We start from the raw sequence: 24,348 nt of genomic DNA, 5'->3' as shown, positions 1-24,348 counted from the left end.
GGGGGACTTTGGGAAAAATTTGGGATTTCACCATTCCAGTTAGCCATATTAAATGGATTTCATTGGTACCATATGTGTGGTTTGATATGAACAGTTAAAATCAGTTATGTATTAGCCTTGCAAATGGAGGGGTTACCATGTGTTGCAGGCCTCGAGACCCACCTTGTTTACAGGTACCAGTATATCACTTGGTAAACCTTTCTCCCATAACTGTGTGCCGGCAGGTTGTGTTCCCAGAGGACATCCTGCAGCCAGAGGATGAGGATGATGAGGAAACCAATTGTGGATGGGAGGAGTGCTGGAGGAATGGGATGGTCGAGGTGTGTGGACGAGATGGTAAGGGGGGAGGAGGAGGCGGGGAGGACAAGCGGAAGGGCAGGAAGGGAAAGGACCCACGCAAAACCAAAACTGGGGAGGATGAGGATGTCGATGTGGAGAACTTGGTGAGAATGCTGAAAAATTTTTGCAGTAATAAATTGTAGAGGATGAGGTGCAACCCAAAAGTTCTCGAAATTTGACGAAAGAAGGCAAAAAACTTATGTCAAGTCCTAATCACCACCATCCCCTACAAAGTAGTGTCCTTGGGCGTGCAGACGTTGAACTCAGCGTTTTTCTCATGATTGGAACACGTTCTGAAAGTCCTTGAGCATCAGCTTGTTCAGTACCTTCTGCGATTCCTCCTGGATCTCCTCAGTGGTGCCAGATCTTAGTCTTTTCAGTTGGATTTTCATTTTCAGAAAGAGGAAAAAATCACAGGTGGCTAAATCTGGTGAATATGGTGGGGAGTGTGGGACAACCAGCCTTTTTTTTTTTTTTTTTTTTTTTTTTTTTTTTTTTTTTTTTAAATGCTCAAAACTGTTGAACGACAAGGGCTGTGTGCGCAGGTGCATTGTCATGGTGAAACACCCATTTGTTTGTGTCCCACTTGTCTGGACGTTTTTACCTCATGTCCTTCCAGGGCTGTCTCAAAACATCACAGTAGTACTGTACTTTGCATTGACGGTCTATCCTTGAGGAACAAATTCCTTATGAACAGTGCCCTCTGTGTCGAAGAAAGTGATAAACATTTAGTTCACATTGCTCTTAGCCTGACATGCCTTCTTTGGTGGGGGCGAAGCTGGACTCTTCCACTGTGATGCTTGTCGTTTGGTTTCCGGGTCATACCCGTAAACCCAGCTTTTGTCACCAGTAATGACACTTGAGAGGAAGTTATGGTCATTTCTGGCCATTTCCTTGACCTCCATGCAGACCTCCACACGATGCTGCTTTTGCTCATCAATCAGGAGCTTCGGGACAAACTTGGCAGCGACTCGTTTCATGTCAAGGTCGCCAGACAAAATGCTTTGGGAAGTTCCATACGATAGGCTAACAATGTCACAAACATCGTGGATTGTCCTCCTGCAGTCTTCAAGGATTTTTGCGCGAACTTTAGCCACATTGTCAGGAGTTGAACTGGTGAAAGGGGAACCAGAACATGCATTTTCATCTTTTGACGTTCTTCCATTTTTTAAATGCTTAAACCAGTCATAGGTTTGTGTAACCCCCAAAGCATTATCACTAAATACAAGTTTTAACATTTTATAAGTTTCTGCCGCATTCTTCATGAGCTTCACACAAAGCTTGATGCACACACTTTGCCCTTTGACATCCTCCATTTTTGAAATTACAAAATTCACAGACTGACCCAAAGACAACGATAATAAAACACGCACGTGCAGGGAACGCATCCATCCTGCACAACATCACTTGACACACTAACAAACAAAGGGTGCGTGCATTGCCACCTTGCATCCACACACCATACGACAAGCGTTTTCTGCCCTGCTTTCAAATTTCAGGAACTCTTGGGTAGCACCTCGTATTTTTGATGCAATATAAGTAATGTTTCCAGGTGGTAGGTGAGGATGTTTACCATCCACTCACATGATGTAGTGTTGCTCTCGGGTGTCTGCCCTTTCCATTCTTCCTTCCATCCACTTCTGTCTTTCTTTCCTTCATTCTTTCCTCTTCCTTCTACTTACGGATGACTTTACACTCCCTCTTCTGTCTGTCTGTCTTTCATTCTTTCCTCTTCCTTCTGTCTATGGGTGACTCAACACTGAGTGACAAACCAAATGGTTTCCTGTTCATCAGGAAACCATTTACTATGCTGGGTGGTAACTATTTAACCAAATTATAGCTCCTGATGGTTTAATGGGTAATTAAGGGGCTCCAGTCAGATTGAGTCTCTGTAGGTTTATATCCAAGGGATGGTTAGGGTTTATTGCTCATGTAATGCAATTCAGGGATGAGTGAGGCTGGTCACTCTCATCTTAAATGTCAGGACCAACTTGCCTAGCCCTGGGCTCCTATGCTTTTCTTGGGGCAACATAGGGTTGGATGATGGATATATATATATATATATATATGCATATATATATATATATATATATATATATATATATATATATATATATATATATATATATATATGCATATATATATATATATATATATATATATATATATATATAAGGCCTCGTGTGCAAGAGTATACCTATGCACCATTTTTTTAAAGTAGCAGAAATCTCATTTAAAGATACCGCAAAAACTATTATACCTAGGATAATGTCATTTACATCATTTTAAAGCTGATTGTCTCTACTTTATCCAGGAACTTTTTAGTAAAGGTACTATTGTTTTAACCTGAAAAAAAAAAAAGCAACATATTAGCATACAATGCTGCTACTTTTATGCATAAACTAGTACCGCAGGCCAATAGCTAGTGAGTTCCTTTGTGCTGTAAGATGAAGTTGAAAGTCTGTAGAGTGGTTGGTTATGAATTTGCCTGGTTATTGTCATAAAAAGTAAGTTTTATAAATTTCTCAAAAAAATTATCAATACGCAGCATTTTTTTTTCAGCTGGTCCTCGATGTTCTGTTTTTATGCGAACAGTAGACACTTTACATCTGTTAAATGCAATAACAAACAAAATAACACCAATAATACTAGGAATAATGATGTTTTACATTAATAATCTTATTAATGAATACAGTGGTTGCGCTTGATAAAGGGTGGCGATGTAAACCCAGTGTTATTTCTGTGGGTTGTCGCCCTTATGTCTTAGGTCATACATCACATCCAATAAGTCCAAATGAAAGTATATACTCTGAGGGACTGTGTGATAGCATTATCTCAAATTTTGACGAGGTGGTGCATGGGTATACTCTTGCACGGGGGGCCTCATGTATATATATATATATATATATATATATATATATATATATATATATGTGTGTGTGTGTGTGTGTGTGTGGTAGGTGGGGGTACTCACCATCCACTCACTCAATGTAGTGCTGCTCTCGGGTGTCTGCCCTGTCCTCTCCTCCATCTTTCTTTCCTTCCATCTTCTATCTTTCTTTCCTTCATTCTTTCCTCGTCCTTCTGCCTACGGGTGACTTTACACTCCCTCTTCTGTCTTTCATTCCTTCATTCTTTCCTCTTCCTTTTGCCTATGGGTGACTCTACACTGAGTGACAAGTCAAATGGTTTCCTGTACACCAGGAAACTATTTACTATGCTGGGTGGTAACCATATAACCAAATTTTGGCACCTGGTGGTTTAGTGGGTAATTATTGCTCCAGTCGGATTGAACTGGTGAAGGTTTATATCCCAGGGGTGGTTGGGGTTTATTGCTCACGTAATGCCACTCAGGGATGAGTGAGGTTGGTCACTCTCATCTTAAATGTCAGGACCAACTGCATAGCCCCAGGGTCCTATGCTTCTCATGGGGCAGTGTAGGATTGGGTGATGGATGGATATATATATATATATATATATATATATATATATATATACAGTAAAAGTCTATTATTCGGCAGCTGATTATTCGGTAGATCCGACATTTCGGCAGTTTTGGGAAATAGTCCCATTTGTGAAAATCTTTGATTGTTCGGCAGATGTCCGGAATCATCTCGGCAGTCCAGGAAGTACTATCTGTGACTTGTAGACCTAATGTTTCATTACACTTCTGTATGTTCACTAATTTCTATATATTTTTCAGATTCAGGTATAGTACAGTAATCCCTCTAATATCCGAACGCCCAATATTCGAACATCCCCACTAACCGGACATAATCGTCCCGGGATCCAACATTCCCAAAATGGTCCGAAAACCGCAAAAAAAGAAAAAAAAAAAAAAAAAAAAAAAAAAAAAAATCCCACCCGTAATTTGAACTTGCCGCATGCGGCGCGGGAGAGCATTGTTGTGGCGCGTCATTCCTCTGACGTCCGATAGAGCGCCGCTGCATCCTCCCCACTTTCTGCCTGTCTCTCGCCGCGAGTGCACGCTTGTCGTTATGGCTGCCCACGTACTCTCTTTTGTGGTGGTGCCTTACCTGCTACAGGCACTCCTGCTGCTCTCGGGCCTCCTCTTAGTGTGTGTGATGATGGCCTCGCCACCTGAGAAAAGGAAGAGAATGGTGTTGACTCTGGAGAAGAAACGGGAGATATTGGAAAAAGTAGATGCGGGGTGGTCTTCTTCCCGCATCCTCCGCGAGTTGAACCTGGCCCGATCTACTTTGTTCGATATTAAGAGATCCCGAGACAAACTCATGCAGTGCACAGCTGACTTCTCGTCGAGAAGCAAACACAACGTGGAGAGGAAGGTGATGTTTACTCCCAAGTTTGCTGAAATCGACCGCTCCACTTTGATTTGGTATCGACAGCAACGTGCTGCTGGTGTGTTGGTACGTGGAACGGAGCTGAAGGCTGCTGCTGAGAAGTTCGCCAGGCTTCACGACACCCTAGGCTTCAAGGCATCCGAGGGTTGGCTCTTTGCGTTCAAGTTACGGCATGGCCTTACCAACCGTAAAGCTCATGGCGAAGCTTTGGACGCTAACGAGGATGGAGTTGACGAGTTTCGGCACAAGGTGAAGGGCTTGATCGTCAGGAAGGGCCTCACTCTCGGTCAAGTCTACAACGCTGACGAAACTGGTCTATTCTATCGCTCTTTGCCAACAAACATTCTAGCCGAGGAGACAGAGAAGTGTGTACCTGGCCGCAGGCTCTCCAAGGAATGGATATCTGCTTTGTGTTGTGCCAGTGCTAACGGCATGCACCAGCTTAAGCCCGCTGTTGTTGGCTGTGCAAAGCAGCCTCGGTGTCTACGTGGGATGATGGATGTTCTTCCTGTCGTCTGGTACCATTCTTTGAAGGCATGGTTTATAGCCGTGATCTTCAAAGACTGGTCCCACCGCCACTTCGTCAAGGAGGCCATCAATTACCAAACGGAGACACTGGGAATCCCACGCGACCAGGTAAAGGCCCTCCTTCTCCTCGACAGTGCACCTGCCCACCCATGCGACAAGGACTTGGTGGCTGAGAATGCCGGATTAGGTGCATGTTTCTGCCACCTAATACGACTGCTCTCATCCAACCAATGGACCAAGGAGTGATCGTGGCAACAAAGCGCCTATACTGACGGAAGTTCCTGGACGAGGTGATGGTTGTTCTCAAGGACGAGGATGAGTGCAGGGAGGGACGGGACACACGAGGCCAGCCGACTTTGGAAAACCTTCACCGCTACAACATCAAGTCTGCACTGTAGAATTGGGCTAGTGCTTGGAAGGAAGTCTCTGCGAAGACTCTGGAAAATGGTTGGTCTCGTCTGCTTCTCGGAACGGATGTGGAGTACGATTTTCTGGGGTTTGACGTGGATGACTTCCATGCACTGCTGCGTATGCACGGCGACGATGTTGGTGTGGACGATGTTCGTGAGTGGTTGGATGATGACGAGGGCGATCCTGGGTATCAGACATTGTCTGATATCGAGATCGCGTCTTCAGTTGCAGGTGTCGGTACCGAGCTTGAAGATTCCGACGAGGAAGGCGACAATGATGCGGACTCCTCTCAGCAGGACACTACTCCAGCCATCCCCAAGCTGAGCTCACTCCGGGAACACCTAGAGTTCGTCCTTGACTACCTGGAACACCCGTACTGCGACAGGGAGATGGGGCCCTTGGGACTTGGGGAGGAAGTGCGTGCTTTCAGGCAGAGCATCATCAATCGTCAGAATTGTCAGTTATTGCGCCAATCAACCATTGACAGTTTTTTCAGGCCCGTGACCCCCGCTGTGCCCAGCCCTGGCTCCACTCCATTGCCTTCCCAAGACAGGCCCTCATGCTCCGAGCCACAGCCCAGCACATCAGCCACGGTGGAGTCACCGCTCGACGTGAGTTTGCGTCTGTCTTCACAGTCGTCTGCAGTGGGTACACCATCACCACAACCCAGCGACGCACCCCTAGGTCACCTGCCAGTGTTACTCTCGGACTCTGACATTGAATAAACAGCAAGAACTTCTCCACTAGACCACACGGGAATTTACACTGTTGTGCAGTGAAAAGAAACAGTGTGTTGTGTTAAGGATTTACAGTTGTGAGTGAAAAGACTAATTTGGAACAAAATCTAACGTAAATAGACTTGTTTGTTTTTGCTTTAGAAAATTATTAGAAGAATGGGAAAAGTTAAAGTGCAGAGTGCAACACTTAGTAAGTTACAATGGAGCATTAGTTAGACAAGAGTGCGCACTGTGAAGAGAACGACTTCTGAGTGCGATTGACTAGGTTCAGTGCAAGACTTCATGAACAGTGTTCTGGAAGTGCTCCAGGAAATCCTTCTTACTGTCAGAGTCCGAGAGGAGGCGGTTATTCATCGAGGTGGACATGGACTTGCTGTAAGTAGGCAGAATGTTTCATACTGTACTTTTTCCATACTATACTTACCTCAAACACCTCATTTCACTCTTTAATGTCCTTTATTGGTGTGAATAGGGTGTTAGGAGCTATGCATGTGCAGTAGGAAGGTGTTTTGCTGAGTTAGGCTAGGTTAGGGTCCATAAGTACCAGTCCAGGAGCCAGTAACCAGAATGTTTTATATTGTATGAACCTACTTCTAAACCCTCATTTTATGCTTCTTTTGCATTTATTTCAGTCATTTATGTGCTTTATTGGTGTGATTTGGGTCTTAAATAGGTGCTATGCATGTCCAGAGGGAGTTGTATAGGTGTTTCTCTGAGTTAGGGTCCATAAGTACAAGTCCATAAGCTGGGGCCCAATATCCGGACAGGACCAGTATCCGGACCTGCCTATGGCTCTATTACGTCGGATATTGGAGGGATTACTGTACTGTATTGATTACAATACTGCACAGTATCATATTGATTACAGTACTGCACAGTATCATACAGTACAGTAACCACCCCCACCAAATTAGCAAGGGTTACGTTCCAAGCCCCCTTGCTAATTCTTTAAATTCTTTCATTCTTGACGCCTCCCCGAAAATGACATTTACTGGTAATTGCGTAGCTCATGAACCACTGATACTGTAATGCATTACCCATAAATAAATGTTGCTTGTTAAATCAGTTTCCCTGTTGTTTTTAGCTGTAAGGCTGTGATAGCTCTAGTATTTTTATTCCTCAGTATAATGGTGGAAGGAACTGTCCTGTTTAACTAAGCCTAACCTAACCGAGTTTAACTGTACCTAATAATTTAACCAAACCTAACGTAACCTAAAGTCAGAAAAATACTTAAAAATAAACTGGAGGAATATGAATTGCTAAGATCTCTCTGATGAAAGTTAAACATACATTTAACGCTCACTCTTTTGTTCGTTTTTGTTTGATGTGAAAGAGAGAGTATTGATGCAAACAGTAATATATCCCATTAACCCCTTAATAACCTCCGGCACTGAACAACCCTTTACAGTACCGATGTCAGTGATGTCAAGTCAGTGTTAGCTATAAAGAAAACCGAACAATTATGGGGAGGGAACGAAGGTCACTGGTATGTTTACACAACTCTACGATACGATTCCAAGCAGTCAGGCTGTCAGTTAATCTCAGATGTTTTCGCCCATTTGGTGAATGCACCATAACTTTATCAATTTTTCCGTGACTCATAGCGAATCATAGCATGGGTTTAGGAAGCTAAGTAACACATTGCTAGGTGAGCCAGACAATTATCTTCACATCTTTAAGAAAAATAAATTGATTTCAGAAGAATGGAAGGCTCTTACTCTACGTACTCAGAGAGGGATTAAATTTCTTCCATTTTCTTAAAGATGTGAAGATGATTGTTTGGCGCACGTAGCAATGTGTTATTTAGCTTCCTAAACCCATGCTATGATTCACTATGATTCACGGGAGAAATTACAAAGTTACGGTGCATTTACCAAATGGGCGAAAACATCTGAGATTAACCAACCCCCTGACTGCTTGGAATCGTAGCGTAGAGTCGTGTAAACATACCAGTGACCTTCGTCCCATTCCCATAATTGTTCACAGTTTTTTCATAGCTCACTAACTCGATGCCACTGACATCGGCACTGTAAAGGAGGTTATTAAGGGGTTAATGGAATACATTACTGTTTCCATCAATACTCTTCCTTTCACATGGGGGGGGGGGAAATGAACAAAAGAATGAGTGCTAAATGTACGTTTAACTTTCATCAGAAAGACCTTACCAATTCATATTCCTTCACTTTATGCCATTTTCCGACTATTTTATTTTGTGTTTGGAAAAAGTACTGTAAACAGTACTCACTCCAAACATATTTGTAATAATATAAGTAGTGACGAGTTCACCAATACAAGTGATGTACTGAGCTGGTTGGTAATATTTTGTATCATTTTGGCTATCCAGGAAGTGGTATCTGACTTGTAGGCCTACTGTGTCATTACACTTGTATATGTTCACTAATTTATATATAGGCCTATATAATTCTGATTCAGGTATAGTACTATATTGATTGCAGTATTGTACAGTATACAGTACTCTCTCCAAACACAGTTGTAATACCATAAGTGGTGATGACAGTGTTCACCAATATATTTAAGGTACTGAGTGGGTAGGTTTTTGATTATTCAGTAAATCCAATTTCTCGGCATCATTCCAGTCCCGTAGATGCCGAATGATGGGACTTTTACTATATATATATATATATATATATATATATATATATATATATACTGTATAGATAGATAGATAGATAGGTAGGTAGATAGATAAGTATAAATATATATATGTATATATATATGATGATCTGATGTTGGTTACAGAAAATGAAAGAGAGGCAGAGGAAAGATTTAGGAAGTGGAGAGATGGTATGGGGCACAAGGGCTTAAGAGTAAATGTAGATAAAACAAAAATGATGATATCTAGGGCTGGGGGTGGTACTGTCAAAGAAGAGGGAGAGTGGCCATGTGTGATTTGTCACAAGGGCGTGGGAAGTAATTCCATCATGTGCAGTGCTTGTGATAAGTGGGTGCATAAGAGATGTAGTGGTATTAGTTGTAGACTGCAAGATAATGCTGATTTCATGTGTCGGGGAGAGCATGTGGATATTGCCAGGCGTGAAAGGTTTGAACTTGCTGGTGAGTCTCTTGAGTGTGTGGAAGAGTTTTGTTATTTGGGAGACATGTTATGTGCTGGAGGTGGGTCAGGAGCTAGCTCTGTGGCTAGAGTGAGGAGTGGTTAGAAGAAGTTCAGGGAGCTGTTGCCTCTCCTGACATTGAGAGAGCTCTCCCTCCATGCTAAGGGATCTTTGTATGTGGCATGTGTTAGGAGTGTAATGGTGTATGATAGTGAGACCTGGGCAATAAAGGAAGAGGATATTCACAGGCTGAAACGTACAGAAATGGCAGTGATTAGGTTGATGTGCAGTGCGTCCTTGAGTGCAAGTCCTGGGAGGGGGCTGGGTTTACGATATGAGTTGAGTGGTGGGATGGAACTGTAGTGTGTTGGTGTTGTGATGAGGAGAGGTAGATTGAGGTGGTTTGGGCATGTGATGAGGATAGGGGATGATAATTGGGTACAGAAAGTGCGAAGTGTTAGAGTTGGGGATAGGGTGGTGAGAGGTAGACCGAAAGACCTGGGACAAGGCCATTGAGTGTGACCTCAGGGTTAAGGGAATACTGTATATAGGGGAGCTGCCAGAGATCGAGCAGCATTGAGAGTCGCCATTAGGTGACCAAGGCTGACGCATGGAAGCATGTCGGAGCCTTCAGAAGCATATGACAAAGTAGACAGAGAAGGATTGTGGAAGGGTTTGTGCATGTATGGTGTAGATGGTAAGCTGCTAGGTTCCATCAGGAGTTTTTATGATGGTAGTGAGGCATGCGTAAGGGTAAATGGGCATCTGAGTGAATGGTTCACGATCAGCGTGGGCATTCGACAAGGTTGTGTGATGTCCTTATGGTTGTTCTTTATACAGTATATATATGGATGGGGTGATGAGAGAAGTAAAAACATGAGTAATGGAGAGAAGGATGGCTTTGATAATGAATGTTGATTGATGGAATATCTCAAAATTGTTGTATGTTGATGATGCAGTACTACTTGCAAATACCTAACAGGAACTTGGTAGACTAATGCAGAGTTTTGCTGATGTCTGTGAGCGTCGTGCCTTGAGAGTAAATGTAGAAAAGAGTAAAATGATGGTAATTGAGAGAGAAGGTGACTCCCAGTGTGATGTTACAGTGAATGGAGAGAGGCTAGAATTGGTGAGGGAGTTCAAATACCTGGGTACAATGATAGAAAAGAGAGAAAAATGTACAAAAGAAGTGGGAAGTAAAGTGGCACAAGGAAGGAAAGTAGCTGGTGCTATGAAGGTCTTGATAAGAAACAGAGGCATGAGTGTGCAGCTGCACGAGGCATACATGAAGGAATGTTAGTGCCAGCTTTAACATATGGATGTGAGGCTGTGGTGTGGCATGAAAATGAAAAGTCTTGAGTGAGAGCAATGGAGAGAGGACTTCTGAGGGATGTATGTAGAGTACAGAGAGTGGATAGGATATGAAGTGAAAAATACAAAGTGAGGAAGTCTGGACACCAGAATCAAAGAGAGTACTGAGATGGTATGGTCATGTGGAGAGAATGGATAACAGTAGAGTGGTGAAAAAGGTGTATCTGAGCAAATCTGAAGGAGGGAGGAGACGAGGTAGGCCAAGGAGAAGGTGGAGGGATATGGTGGATAAGTGTGTAAGGAAGAGAGGTAAGGAAGTCGGTGAGGCTAGGGAACTGACAAGATACCGAGCTGGCTGGATGAATGTTGTGAGGAGAAGTGCATGATCAGGGATTTAGCACCACTCTTTAATGTGACAGTGTCTGGATTGACTATCGGATGTGTCTGTGTGAAGCTGCATAATGTGATGAATGATTTTGGTGTATCAGATAGAGACAGATTTTCAAGGGGCTTGAATGATGAGTGAATGGAAGCATGGCCCATTGGATTGGGCAGACTTGGGCCGTCTGGATGTTGCTACAGCCTACCCTTCGTTAGAGTGGGAAAGGAGGTCCAGATGATAATGATGATGATAGTGATTTATATATATACTTTGCTCTAATGTAGATGATCAGTTTCAGGAGACTTACCAGCTAGAATTCCATTGCTACCCCTTGCTAAAGCTGATTTGCTATTTCAGTCCCCAGTGTACCATACCAGTTGTATAAAAAAGTTTGTTATACTTTTAGCACATAGCTGACTGATGGTAAAGACTGCTTGTATATTAATTATTGACTGCCACTACAAACACAGGATGAGGGCGAAGTGAACCAGAAGTCGTCAGTGTCCGTTACCCGTTCAGGTCGTATCTCCCGGCCACCCCGTCACATGCTACAAGACTTCCGCAACCTTTTACCAGTACACTCCAACACACCATCTGAACGTGATTCCTCCACTTCCAGCTACCTCAGCTACCAGCAAGAGAGGGAGGACTCACACACGCACATCAAGCCACCAAATCCAGGTTTGCACCAGTTTTACTGCTCATTTTACCACACAGGTGTTCCTTGATTATGCTTTAGAGAAATATCTAGAAACCTAGTTCCCAGGTAAATGTTTATAGTATAGTTGCATTGCAACGAACACTGATTAAATCCTTTCGGGTTTCTGCTGTATGCTTTTGGCTCCAGAGCAACCACTCTTCCATTTCAGAGTTAGTGCAGGTCAGACAATTCAACTTATGCACTGCCATTGTGATGTGCCACTTCTGCCTTTTCGCAGTATTTGTTACAGATTGCATTCTGCTCATGATAGCATCATGCTCTATTGATTGTTCTGTAAGTGTATGTGTTGATACTGTTCTTGTTTGAGATGGCCTCCAACTGCAAGCTTGCAATTGCTTCTAGTGCTGAACCAAAGAAACGCAATCAGTTTTAATATCGCAAGAGAAATTGGGTGTGTTAGACTTGCTGAAAAGTTGCTTGTCAATTGCATGTGTGACATGGAAATATGGCTGCAGTGATTTCATAATTAACTCCATCAAGATTTGGGTGAGGGAGGTTTTCCAAGTGGTATCAGTACGTGCCACAGTTGCTGTCCTGGTGATGAGGCAGTTGCATGATATGTGTTGGTGAGGACAGAGAAGGCCCTTAACTTCTAGCTGATGTATATGATTTGTAAATGTGTTGTTATCAACAGCAAAGTACCGCATTCATGATTTTAATTATGGTTAGTTTTATGGGTCACAGATATCCTTCTGTTGTTGTCCTTTTACTGTTTCTTTATTTAGTTATTATTGTGTTTTATACTTTTTACAGTGTTTCATTCATTGGATAACGTCCATATGAGAGGGTATAGGTTACTTTAGGGCTGATTCTGGTTTTATTCTTGTATGGGTGCTTTATGTGGGATCATTGGCTGATAGCACATAAGTTGTGACAAGACTGTTATATAGAGGTTGTATCATACAGCTTAAAAAAAAAAAATAAAAAAATAAAAAAACAGCCAGTACACAGATCATTTTAATGAGAACAAAAAGATTTTACACCTTGACTTTATATATTTGACTGTTAGTCCTTGGTCATCACACCCTTGGCTGACAGTACTGCTGTTGCTGTATTTAGCATGCTGGCATAGAGTTATTGAAAAATGTACAAAATGTGCTGTGATGACCATCTTGACTCATCACCCGGCATTTCACAAACCAAAGCAATGACAACATTTCTTTGATTCATCTGGAGCTTGCTGTACCCTGATATGATAGTGGAAGGGAAAGATAGAAGCTGGCATAAACAAATCATCAGTCAAAACTTGCAAAAAAATTCTTGGAGTATCAGGACAACCTGTTCACTTTTCCTTTCACACTGCAGGTATACCCCAATTTAACGTTGCAGTTGGTTAAGTAAAAACCCATCGCTAGTTGGGGTATCGTATCTTGGGGTAGATTTAAAATGTATCGGGATGCCTTTTGTTTAGACATTATATAGGCACTAGTATATATCTCAGAACATAATGTACAGTATATAGTGTCTGCTGGAGACACACAGCTTCTCGCTAGGAATGTCAATCCACATAATGTATATCCACAATCCTCTTATCCCAAACAGTGTGGATGTGGATGTGATAGGAATCGTTATGAGGAACACACTGAGGTGGTTTGGCCATGTGGAGAGGATGGAGGGTGAAAGACTGACGAAGAGAGTGTATGTGAGTGAGGTGGAGGGGGGAAGAGGGAGGGGGAGGCCGAGGATGAGATGGAGGGATGGGGTGGAGAGGTATATGAGAGAGGGGGGTGTGAGTTGGGAGCAGGGCAGTGAAATGGCAGGGGACAGGGCGACTTGGAGGCAATTTGTTTGTGGCCACCCCAAACGGGATTGAGGCGTCTGGCAATAGATAGATAGATTAAGAATTCTTAACATATATCTCAGACAATCTCTTTGTAGTCCAGACGATCAAGAATTTCACGATGTATTCAAACTTGGAGTAACCAGGCCTAGTCGGTTAGTCCACACTAATGGAGACCTACTAGACACTACATCACACACACATATCCTCTCCAAGCTGTATATAATGTCGGAGGGATTCCCTTCAGGTTAGAAAGGGTTGGAGAGAAGGTTCGATAATGCGAGGGTCAGCTAGGAGGCTTTGCCGTCACGCTACGTTACGCTGTAAATCACAATTTGATATAACTATACATTAACTCCGTAACCCAAGAGTGCTCTAACTCATCTCACTGATACACAAAGGCGGAAAGTGAGAAAGAGAGAGAGAGAGAGAGACCTACCTATTCATTCTAGCTGACAACGCACCATTAATAAGCAGCGACAAGCTTGAGCCATACTACGTCTCACGACTTTATTCTGGCAGTGCTCCGACAATGTATGGACAACCTCCCTATCTCCCTACAAGTACTTACAACCACGTTGTCGAGATTATGAGCCTTGGGTTTCCTCCCAAACCAAGTCCTAAACCCACCCAGGTGAGTCCAAATAAAGGTTTAAAGCCAGTCTAAATGACCAAACAGCTGTAAAAGAAACAAACCTAAGCTTGAAACCAGTGCCCATCTCGCTTGTACTTAGTCAAGGTCACTGGAGAATGGGATCTCCGACTCATATTCAAACTCGGTAGAGAAGAAGTAGCAGCATTGTATACAGTCCCACCATCAGATGGTCCAGGGACAATTAAATAAACATTTGTTATGTATAATAATAATGCATGAGTGACGCAGAATTGTCCAAGGTGCGAATTGTTGTGATGGAGAATTGTTGCTGTTTTGATGGGGAATTACCTTGATGAGGAATGCGATTGATGATGCAATCGGAATAGCCTTTTCAACGGCCCCTCTTTTTGTCGTTGTTGTAACTGTTCTGGTTGCTGAGCTCCTTTATTTTCTCTCTTATTTCCAACATTTATTTAGCAATTCCTTTGTATTTTCAAAGCGTTTTCCCTTGAACAACCCAAATGTAAACACATGATTTATCAGTCAATGATGCAATTGGGATTGCCTCTTCAGTGGCCCCTCCTCATGTCATTTTAGTAATTGTTCTGGTTGCTGAGCTGCTTTACATTCTTCTCTCTTGTTTTCCAACATTTGTTTAGAAGTTCCTTTGTATTTTCAAAGTACAGTATTTTTCCTTGAACAGCCCGAATGTAAACACATGATCTATCAATGTCACAGTTTTTATCATTGCATGAAATATTTACTGTCTAAGGTTTTCATAATTATTAATATGTAAGTTATTATTATGTATTCCATGACAGGTTAGGTGACAGTTCATTGGTCAAACACGAAATATTCTTTGTTGAGTCGCACTAATTGTCCACACTGTTTTGTACCTCGTCTGATGGGCGAAAATCCGTACCTCAAATGACAGTGTTCACTTTATCTATGACTAAAACACATTAATCTAAGTCTAAAAACAGTTTATAAATCAACCTAAACACAAAAAGTCTAAAATATCATCAAAATTTGTAAAAAAAAAATCAAAACCCATTGCAAAACTGGGAGTAGGCCTATGATAGGCAGGGTAGGGTGGTATTTCTACCCCCATCACTATTCCTGGGTATTGCATCTAGGGGTATCATGAATTGGGGTTTGCCTGTACAAGTAGGTGTGGGTATGTGGGTCATTATACATCTAGCTACACTCTTTATCCATGAGGTAATGCTTTAACTTTATATTACCAGATTATTAATTACAGATGTATTGACCAAAATTTTGACCAATACCAATACCACAAAATTGGATCGATACCGATACAGCTACTGATACCGATACCAGTGCATTGGAGACCAATCTATTAGGTTTTTGCCCATACTCGTGCAACTTTCTTTTTTGCAAATTTGTCATTAAACTACTACATACCATGTACTCAAAATAATATGACACTAAATAATTGGATATTACCAATAATTTATTTTTCATCCCCATAAAACATCCAAATTCTGTTTAACAAAAAAAAGTATCAGTCATATCAGCAGAAAATCAGCTGATAATGATACTCTAAAAATGGGCCAATACCACCGATGCCGATACATCGGTACATCTCTATTATTAACCATCAGGGAATTACGGTTGGAGGTTGCATAAGCCAGCACCGTGACACTCAGTGTTTTTTTTGCTCCAGTCTGATTTGCCTTTTCCAGTTTTATCTTTACCCCCTTTGAACACACTGGGACCTAGCAGACTTCAGACGGAGGAAAAGTGTGTTATGATTGCTTTGGTTCATGAAGAGCTCAACAAGTGTGAAACTGTTATAACTTGAATTAATAGTATTTTATATCAATGAAGTGGTTTTAACCAAGAAGTTAACCTTTGTTCATATATGTAATAACAACACATATACTGTAGTGAGGAGCTGCATTGTTGAGTAAACAAGTGAATCCTCTTGCATATGTTACATGTTAGTGTCTACTTTGTGGCTCTGGTAATGGCTCTGGTGCATGGTTATTGAAACACCCCCTGGGTCACCTTCCTGTCCCTGAAGGAAGATGGTGGATTACAGATGAAGTGCAGCTTCAGTCTGCAGTTCACCGGGTTTACTCGAATGTGCCTGGGGCCACATGAGTAGGATGCGACCAATTACCGAATCAGCAGTCATTTACATAATTGGCACTTTTATTTGGAAAATACAGTATAATTTTCATCACCATGTATATTCATACACATCTAATTATCAAAAATATGGAAAAAATTTGTTTAATTTAACTGTTAATAAAAATAAGGATTCAGAGTAAAAACAGGCCAAACTTAGCGGAAGTGTTTCACCTTGATAGACTTTTATTTTGTATGAATATTGATTTAAAATGCTATTAGAGCCATACGCCAGTAATTGACACATCGATAACCAACTGCCCACTACACTGAATAACAGAAATTTGGGAACGTTCCCACAGTCCAGATGTCTGTTGATTCGCTAGTCCGAACACTCCGCTGCTTCCTAGGTTTGGAACGAGCGTGTCCGAACGCAGATGTGGTGGTGTGCGCAGCTATCCTGGCCCTCCCTCCATCTACTCTCTTCTTCCCCCGTCCTTCCTCCATCTGCTGCCACGCTCAGCACTGCCAGGCATGTCTCCCTCCCCCACCCTTAGTTCGCTGGCTACCTGGCTATCAGTTCCCGAAGCATCTCACCATTGCACCTCCTGCCATTGTACCTTCCTGCATATGATGTTTGATGTAATTTAGCAAGAGTTTCTCTTCCTCACATCATCCTTGACCTGAGCCCAAATCAGCTCTATGGGGTTGAGCTGGCAATGATAGGGAGGAAGCCGCAGCACCTGATGACCATGATTATTGACGATTTCATCAATTTCAAACAATTGCTTGTCTTTGTGTGTGTGTGTGTTTTTTTTTTTTTTTTTTTTTTTTTTTTTCCACTTGGTGTAGCAGCTCAGCCTTAGTGTGCAGAGGGTTATGAGGGAGGTTGTTATCAAGAAGCCACTTTATAATTTCTTGTTTTCTTAAGCTCTGTGTTGGTGCTTTATTTATGATTTTGCAGTGGTATGATGCGTTGTCCATTATTATAAGTGACCTGGGCGGGATGTTGAGAAGCATCATCAAGGGCGTTCCAGGAAATGCTGCATGTGACCTCAGGGCAAAAGCTCCACCCATCTTGACCTGACGTCAAATGCACACCTGAACCAGTACGGGTCAGCAGGTGCTCCACTCATGTATTCCCTCCTTCCTCTTCTTTGTTACCATTCATCTCAAGCTATACATACCCAAGAGTCCCAGCAGGTTCCACATATTTTCATAAGAAATGTCGATAGAGAATATACCTTATATGCGCGTGCGTGGAAGCATGTGTGTGTGTGTGTGTGTGTGTCTATGATGAATGGGAAATTCTGAAACCGGTCTTAAATAGTTTTTAAATATTAATACAACAGTCTTGTAAGTTGCTAAAAGTCACACATAAGAACATATTGTAAGAAGAGAGGAAAACTGCAGTAGACCTCTTGGTCCATGCTAGGCAGCTCCAATGGGAATAAGACTAATCTATGAGAATAACACAAGGATAGCACAGAAGAAGGCTCTCCACAGAAAATACACACACACACACATGCACCTACGCCTACACGCACGCACGCTCACACACACACACACACACACACACACACACACACACACACACACACACACACACACACACACACACACACACACACACACGCACGCACGCACGCACACGCACACATGCACGCACACTCTCTCTCTCTCTCTCTCAGGAGAGGAAGAAGAAGGGAGGGGCTGGAGGAAAGAGGGGGATAATCCTTCAAAGGTCACCTGCATTCTACGTTTGACCCAGACTTGGGAAGGAAAATACAGGTTTCTCTCCGCCAGTTTATATGGAACAGACTATAGTTGGATTCATGTCACGAAATCAATGCTTTTGCCAGTCACCAGGATTTGTGGGATGGGCTTTATTTACTCCTAGTCCATATCCTTACCCTCACCCCAGTCTGATGACTTTCGCTAGTATTAGTGCAGCCAAGTTGGGCTTTGACTTTTCGAGGAAGCTGTTCAACTTTGGTCAGTTGTGAAATAATAATAATATTTAAAAAATCAACAACTGGTCTTACCTCCCCCAATCTTTCTCTCTCCCCACCCCTCCCTATCACTTGGAGAAATCCAAGTGTTTTTAAACAGTGATGCCACTTGGACAAACGCCTCACTATATAGGCAACCTGTGGTCCATGGCCTGCGTGCGACCCTACCTTCCTAGTAGTATGGCTTGTGGAACAGTGTTAACATAAAATTGTCTATAAACCCTGATTTAGCCAGAGAGTGATAAATGAAGAAAATAATCCTTTTCACAATAATAGTTTTGCATAATAGACTGCTTGTATCAAAACTGTGACTTGATTTATCCTTTTAGGCGACCTGGTATTAACTATTACAGCATTGGTGAAACGTAATGAACAGAGTGTTAGGCACTGGCATGGTATGTTTGGTATGCGTGTTTTTATTTATTAGGTATTTGATTGTTATATTACTATGTTTTTGGTAGTCTAACATATGATTCCACTGCCGCTGGGTGATACGTTGTTACTTAAGGTGAATTTTATTCTTCCTGCAAAACAAAGTCAGGAGCTGTACCCAGCATTTCAATACATTTGTAATTTATAATACAGTACAGGATTAAGGCATCTGGCAGTAGATAGATAGATAGATAGTAATTAATGTGGCCAGTACTAAAGTTAGTGTTAAGAATGGCAGTTGTTTAAATAATACAAACCTTTTTTTACCTACAGGGTATTTACAGTATGTGTATATATATACTGTATATATATATATATATAGGAATCCCTGTAATATCAGGATACCCAATAACCGGACACCCCAGCGTCCACACATTTTGGGCCCAGGCCTTCGGAACCCAAAAATGGCCAAAAAAATAAATAAAAAAGCAAAAAAAAAAAAAAAAATGACTTTTTTTTGTTTTCACCCATATTTTGAACTTGGTGCGAGGTGCTGACCAGCTGTGTTTTCCCACGTAGTACATTGGCTCCCTGCTTCCTCCCCTCCCCAGTTACCACCTAACTACTGTCCTGGCTAGACACTCGTCGCAATAGCTGCCGCACATCCTCGTTTTTGTGAATAAACTGCAATACATCGCCACTAGACCAAGTGGGAATTTACAGTGTTGTGCAGTGTTAAGAAATTGGAACTAAGAGTGCAAAGGATTAAGTACAGAGTGCAAACTGGTGGTTGCAACTGGTGTGGTACAAGTCAGAACAGAATATGCAGTGTCAAACGATTCTAACTCACAGTGCAAAGGATTAAGTGCAGCACAACAGTGGATTACTGTACGTGCTTCAAGAGCATTTTTGCCTCTGCCAGAGCCTTAGAGGAGGTGGGTTAATCTTCATAATGGCCACAGACGTGTTGTAAGTACCCTGTACACTGCTAAATATTTTCCATACTCACTTCTAGTTCCTCATTCTCTGGTTCCTTTTAATTTATTTCATGTTAATCTTCGTAATGGCCACAGACATGTTGTAAGTACCCTGTACACTGCTAAATATTTTCCATACTTACTTCTAATTCCTCATTCTCTGGTTCCTTTTCATTTATTTCATGCTTTCTGTCCCTTATATGTGTGAATAGGGTCTTCAATAGGTGCTATGCATGTCTGGTAGGGAGTTATGTAGGTGGTTTTCTGAGTTAGGCTGGGTTAGTGTCCATAAGTAACTGTCCAGGAGGCATTTTCCTAGTATCCAGACAAACCCACTTTCTGGACATGCCTTTGGCTCTATTACATTGGATATTGGAGGGATTATTGTATATATATATATATATATATATGGGGGGCCAAGGATGAGATGGAGGGATGGAGTGGAGAGGTATATGAGAGAGAGGGGTGTGAGTTAGGAGCAGGGCAGTGAAATGGTGGGGGACAGGGCAACGTGGAGGTGATTTGTTTGTGGCCACCCCTTATGGGATTAAGGCATCTGGCAATAGATAGATAGATAGATAGATATATAGTCCGACGCCCTAATCCCGCAAAGGGTGGCCGCAGACAAATTGCCTCCAAGTCGCTCTGTCACCCACCATTTGACTGCCCTCCTCCTAACTCACTCTCCCCTCCCTCATATACCTCTCAACTCCATCCCTCCACCTCATCCTCGGTCTTCCCCTCCCTCTCCCTCCCTTCACTTCACCCACATACACCCTCTTCGACAGTCTTTCATTCTCCATTCTCTCCACATGTCCAAAGCACCTCAGTGTATTTCGCCTAATTTTCTCAACCACATCCACATCCACCCCACAACGGTCCTTCACTTCTTCTTTCGTCAGCCTGTCCCTCCACTTCACTCCACATGCTCCTCTCAAGTAACTCATTTCCACTGCTCTCAGTCTTGACTTGTTTCCCTCTAGCAAGGTCCATGCCTCGCTTCCATACGTCAGGGTAGGGATCACAATACTACCATGCAGTGACTTAACTTCCATACTCACCTCTCTGTTTCTCATCACTGCTTTCAGTGAACCAACAACTTTCCTTCCCTGCTGTACCCTTTCAAGCACTTCATCCTCAAAAGTTCCATCCTTACTCATCACACTGCCCAAGTACCTGTACTTGAATGCACTCACATTCTCCATATCCTCACCATGTACAGGATACTGTATATTATATATATATATATATATATATATATATATATATATATATATGCCTTGAGCACCGTAATTACCCACTAAACTACCAGGTGCATAATTTGGCTGTATGACTTGTCACTCAGTGTAGAGTCACCCATAGGCAGAAGGAAGGGGAAAGAATGAAGAAAAGAAAGACAGAACGAAAAAGCAGTGAGAATGAACTTGTTGGAAAGTAAAAAATACCTTCAAATAACTTCCCAACATCCTAGTGCAAAATTTTGCCTGCACCGTGCAAGAGCTAAGCATGTGTCTAGGTGCAGAATTTCATGTGCTTTCTTGTGATGTTTTTTGGAATTTTGATACGACCAACAGTATTCAAATAAATTGCAAAAAACTAAAAAGCTCGCACAGTGATGGTGGGCGACGCACGGGTAGGGGAAGACCAAGGGAGAGGGAGGGAGATAAGGTGGGCAGTGGTGAGCATGGGGAGAGTAGGAGGAGAGAATGGAGGGGAGGGGAGAGAAGCGAGGGATGCCGTGGGTCTTTCACCGTTTGGTGAGGAAGCAGACAGGCGCTTTTGCTCTGCTAGTGGGTTAGGCTGTGTGTTGCTCCTATGAGGCCTGTACATCCCCATTGATTCAGCTGGCCGGGGAACTTTAACCATTCAGTAAGGACCCATATAGCCATCTTAGCTCAGCCTGTGGGTTACGCTTTGTTTTCCTCACGTGCTGCTGGAATGTTACCGGTGATCAAGGTGGCTGGGGGATTTTGACTATTCGGTAGGGATCCTTACAGCCATTCTCGCTCAGTTTGTGGGTTACGCTCTCTCTTCATCGAATGCTGCCAATATGGTGCCTGTGATCGGGGCGGCTGGGTGATTTGACCATACGGTAGGGATCTGTAAAGCCATTCTCACCCAGCTTTTGGGTTATGGTCTATTACGCACGCGTGGACAAAGAGGCCGATGAGCCACAGAACAGACCTTTTTTTTTTTTTTTTTTTTTTTTTTTTTTTTTTTAAGGCCGGCCGGCTGCCGAAGCCGGAACCTTTATATGTCTGGTTACAGACAAGTAAATTTGGATACCGTTATAATAAAGCCAAGGCCTAATGATCAGGTACGGGGCATGACCGGATACGGACCATAAGGATAATTGAAGGATTACTGCACTACACTAAGTAGTAACCATATAACCAAATTATGGCGCCTGGTGGTTTGGTGGGTGATTAAGGCACTCCAGGTGGATTAAGCCAGTATGGGTTTATATCCAAGGATTGGTTGGAATTTGTAGCTACGTAATGCCACATCGGTGAGTGGGGCTGGTCACTCTCATCTTGAAAGTTGGGACCAACTTGCCTATCCCAGGGCTCCTACGTTTCTCATGGGGCAACACAGGATTAGATGATGATGATAATGATGATGATGATTTCCTTCACTTAAATAACATATGGTATATTGATGTTAATAACATATATATACTAATGTTAATATTTTTCTATTTTTTATTTTTATTTATTTATTTATTTTTGGCAATAACAGAACAGTGGAAGTTAAAACAAAAGAATAAAAAGAATTATAATCCATACACCTGATAGATTTTTTTCCTTTTTCCACAGTGGTGCTGGAATTGCCTCAGCGTAACCGACGGACATTGCCACGTCTCACGCGCCTGCGCTACACTTGTCTTACATGTGGCAAGTTTTACATGGGTCGCATTGAGCAGCACTACCGCAAGTTTCCTGACCACCGCCGAAACCTCCCACTCCCATCAAGTGACTCGGCAACACCTAACAGCCACCCACCCACATCCTCCTTGGCACCTGCATCCACTCACCTGATCTCAGATACCCAGCCTCCCACCAGTTCCCAGTTGCCCTCATTGATATGCTCTTCAGCAACCAGTCCTTTGTCTACATCCAGCCTGCCATCAGTATCTCTTCACCATCTCACCACTCACACACTTTCACCATGTCACTCATCAGTGACTGATTCACAGGTTCCACCCCCACTATCCCATCTGTACATGACCAGGCATGGAGTCACATCCACAGTCACTAACCCACTGTCATCAAGTCATCTGGTTTCATCCACACATGAGACACCAACAACCACTCACTCACCATTGCACAGACAGTCCTACTCAGCAATCAAAATGCTATCCAACCAGCCAGTCAGGCAGGAAAACTGGGATGTGGATGCAGCCAGAAAAGAGTGGGATGCAAATAAATTTGATGTGGGTGGCAAAGTGAATGCATCTGTGAGGGATGGAAATGGAATAGCCTTCAGAGATACAAGAGAAGAGAATTCTTCCTCTATAAATGTGTGTGGTAACAGCAGGGAAATGGGTGAACCTAAAGTCAAGGTAGGGGCAGATGTAGCTACAGAGCATGGGTCAGCCAGCCACTGTGAAGGGAGCAAGACCACAAGTGAAGTGGGACTGACTGGTGTGGTGGAGATGGGTGGTGTGGTGGTGAAGTCTGAGGAAGGTGGTGAAGTGAACAAGTCAGTGTTGAGCCCCACACCTGGGACACAAGCCTCTGAGACCAGCGGGGAGCCAGGGCTACCCATGGAGACAATGACAACCCAGGAAATGACTGCTGCGCAGTTTGCCTTGTTTACTGGGCAGTATGGAGATAGAGCACAGGAGGTAAAGTCAAAAGCTAGATCTCGGAGAGGAGGGCGGCGAGGAAGGTCACGAAGGGGAGGAAGGTTAGTGAGAGGAGGAGGGACAACCTTGCCATCACAGCGACCACCCCTCCCACCACCACAGCCAGTCAACATGTTGGAGAAGGTCAGCACTTGGCAGAACATTATCTTTTAACTCAGATCCAGTAGCTGGTGTATATTACATGTTTCTTGTGTGTCTGTCTTTCTGTGTCCAAAGGTGGCAAGTTGTTTAACATCAGTGTTGGAGTAAGACAAGGATATGTGTTGTCTCCATGGCTGTTCAGAATTTATATGCTGAACATGGGGTTATGACAGAGTCACTAGAAGTAACAGTAGTACGGTAGCTGGAACCGCAACCCAGTGGACTACAGGCTGGTGCTGCCCCTCTTCTGAAGCCCACCGTCCTTCTTTCGGGGGAACAGAGAGCGAGCTGAGGGACATTTGTATAATTGGGCAGCTCCACCACCCAGTTATATCAGTTTGACACCACGTAAGACATCCCTTTCCAGCACCATGACAGTTATGGAGAGGGTGAGGATAGTAATGATTGATGAAGGATGGAGTATTTCACATCTGATGTATGCAGATGAAGCTGTGCTGTTGGCTAATAGCGAACAGAAACTGCAGATTGATGCAGAGAATAGTTGTTGTTGTTACCTAACCCTGGTCTGTCTGGCTGAGCAGACATTTCAATTGCAGGTAAGCAGCTGTGTAGATGAGGTTGTCCCATTGGTTCCTTTCTCCATTATTGTTGTGTCTGCATCTTAGTGTTGTATGTGCTGTGCATTGCTTGTACAGTATGTGTATTATGGTGTATGGGCCAGTC

The 24,348-nt window shown here is 42.9% G+C and overlaps 1 protein-coding gene across 1 annotated transcript in view; it reads left to right on the top strand.

Moving 5' to 3' along the window:
- The window catches only part of LOC145402320 (uncharacterized), a 56,146-nt gene that overhangs the window by 21,281 nt on the left and 10,517 nt on the right, over window positions 1–24,348 (top strand). The window contains exons 5-10 of the mRNA XM_080274460.1: window positions 225–320; window positions 363–443; window positions 11,575–11,785; window positions 22,472–22,633; window positions 22,982–23,025; window positions 23,332–23,646. Of these exons, the coding sequence (XP_080130586.1) occupies window positions 225–320; window positions 363–443; window positions 11,575–11,785; window positions 22,472–22,633; window positions 22,982–23,025; window positions 23,332–23,646 (909 nt within the window). The remainder of the gene's footprint in view (window positions 1–224; window positions 321–362; window positions 444–11,574; window positions 11,786–22,471; window positions 22,634–22,981; window positions 23,026–23,331; window positions 23,647–24,348) is intronic.

The sequence above is a fragment of the Coenobita brevimanus genome, chromosome 57 (genome assembly GCF_032717465.1).
Source record: "Coenobita brevimanus isolate Jiangsu-jjx chromosome 57, ASM3271746v2, whole genome shotgun sequence".
Taxonomy (NCBI): domain Eukaryota; kingdom Metazoa; phylum Arthropoda; class Malacostraca; order Decapoda; family Coenobitidae; genus Coenobita; species Coenobita brevimanus.
The sequence above is the reverse complement of the archived record's forward strand: the minus strand, read 5'-3'. Positions and strand labels throughout refer to the sequence as shown.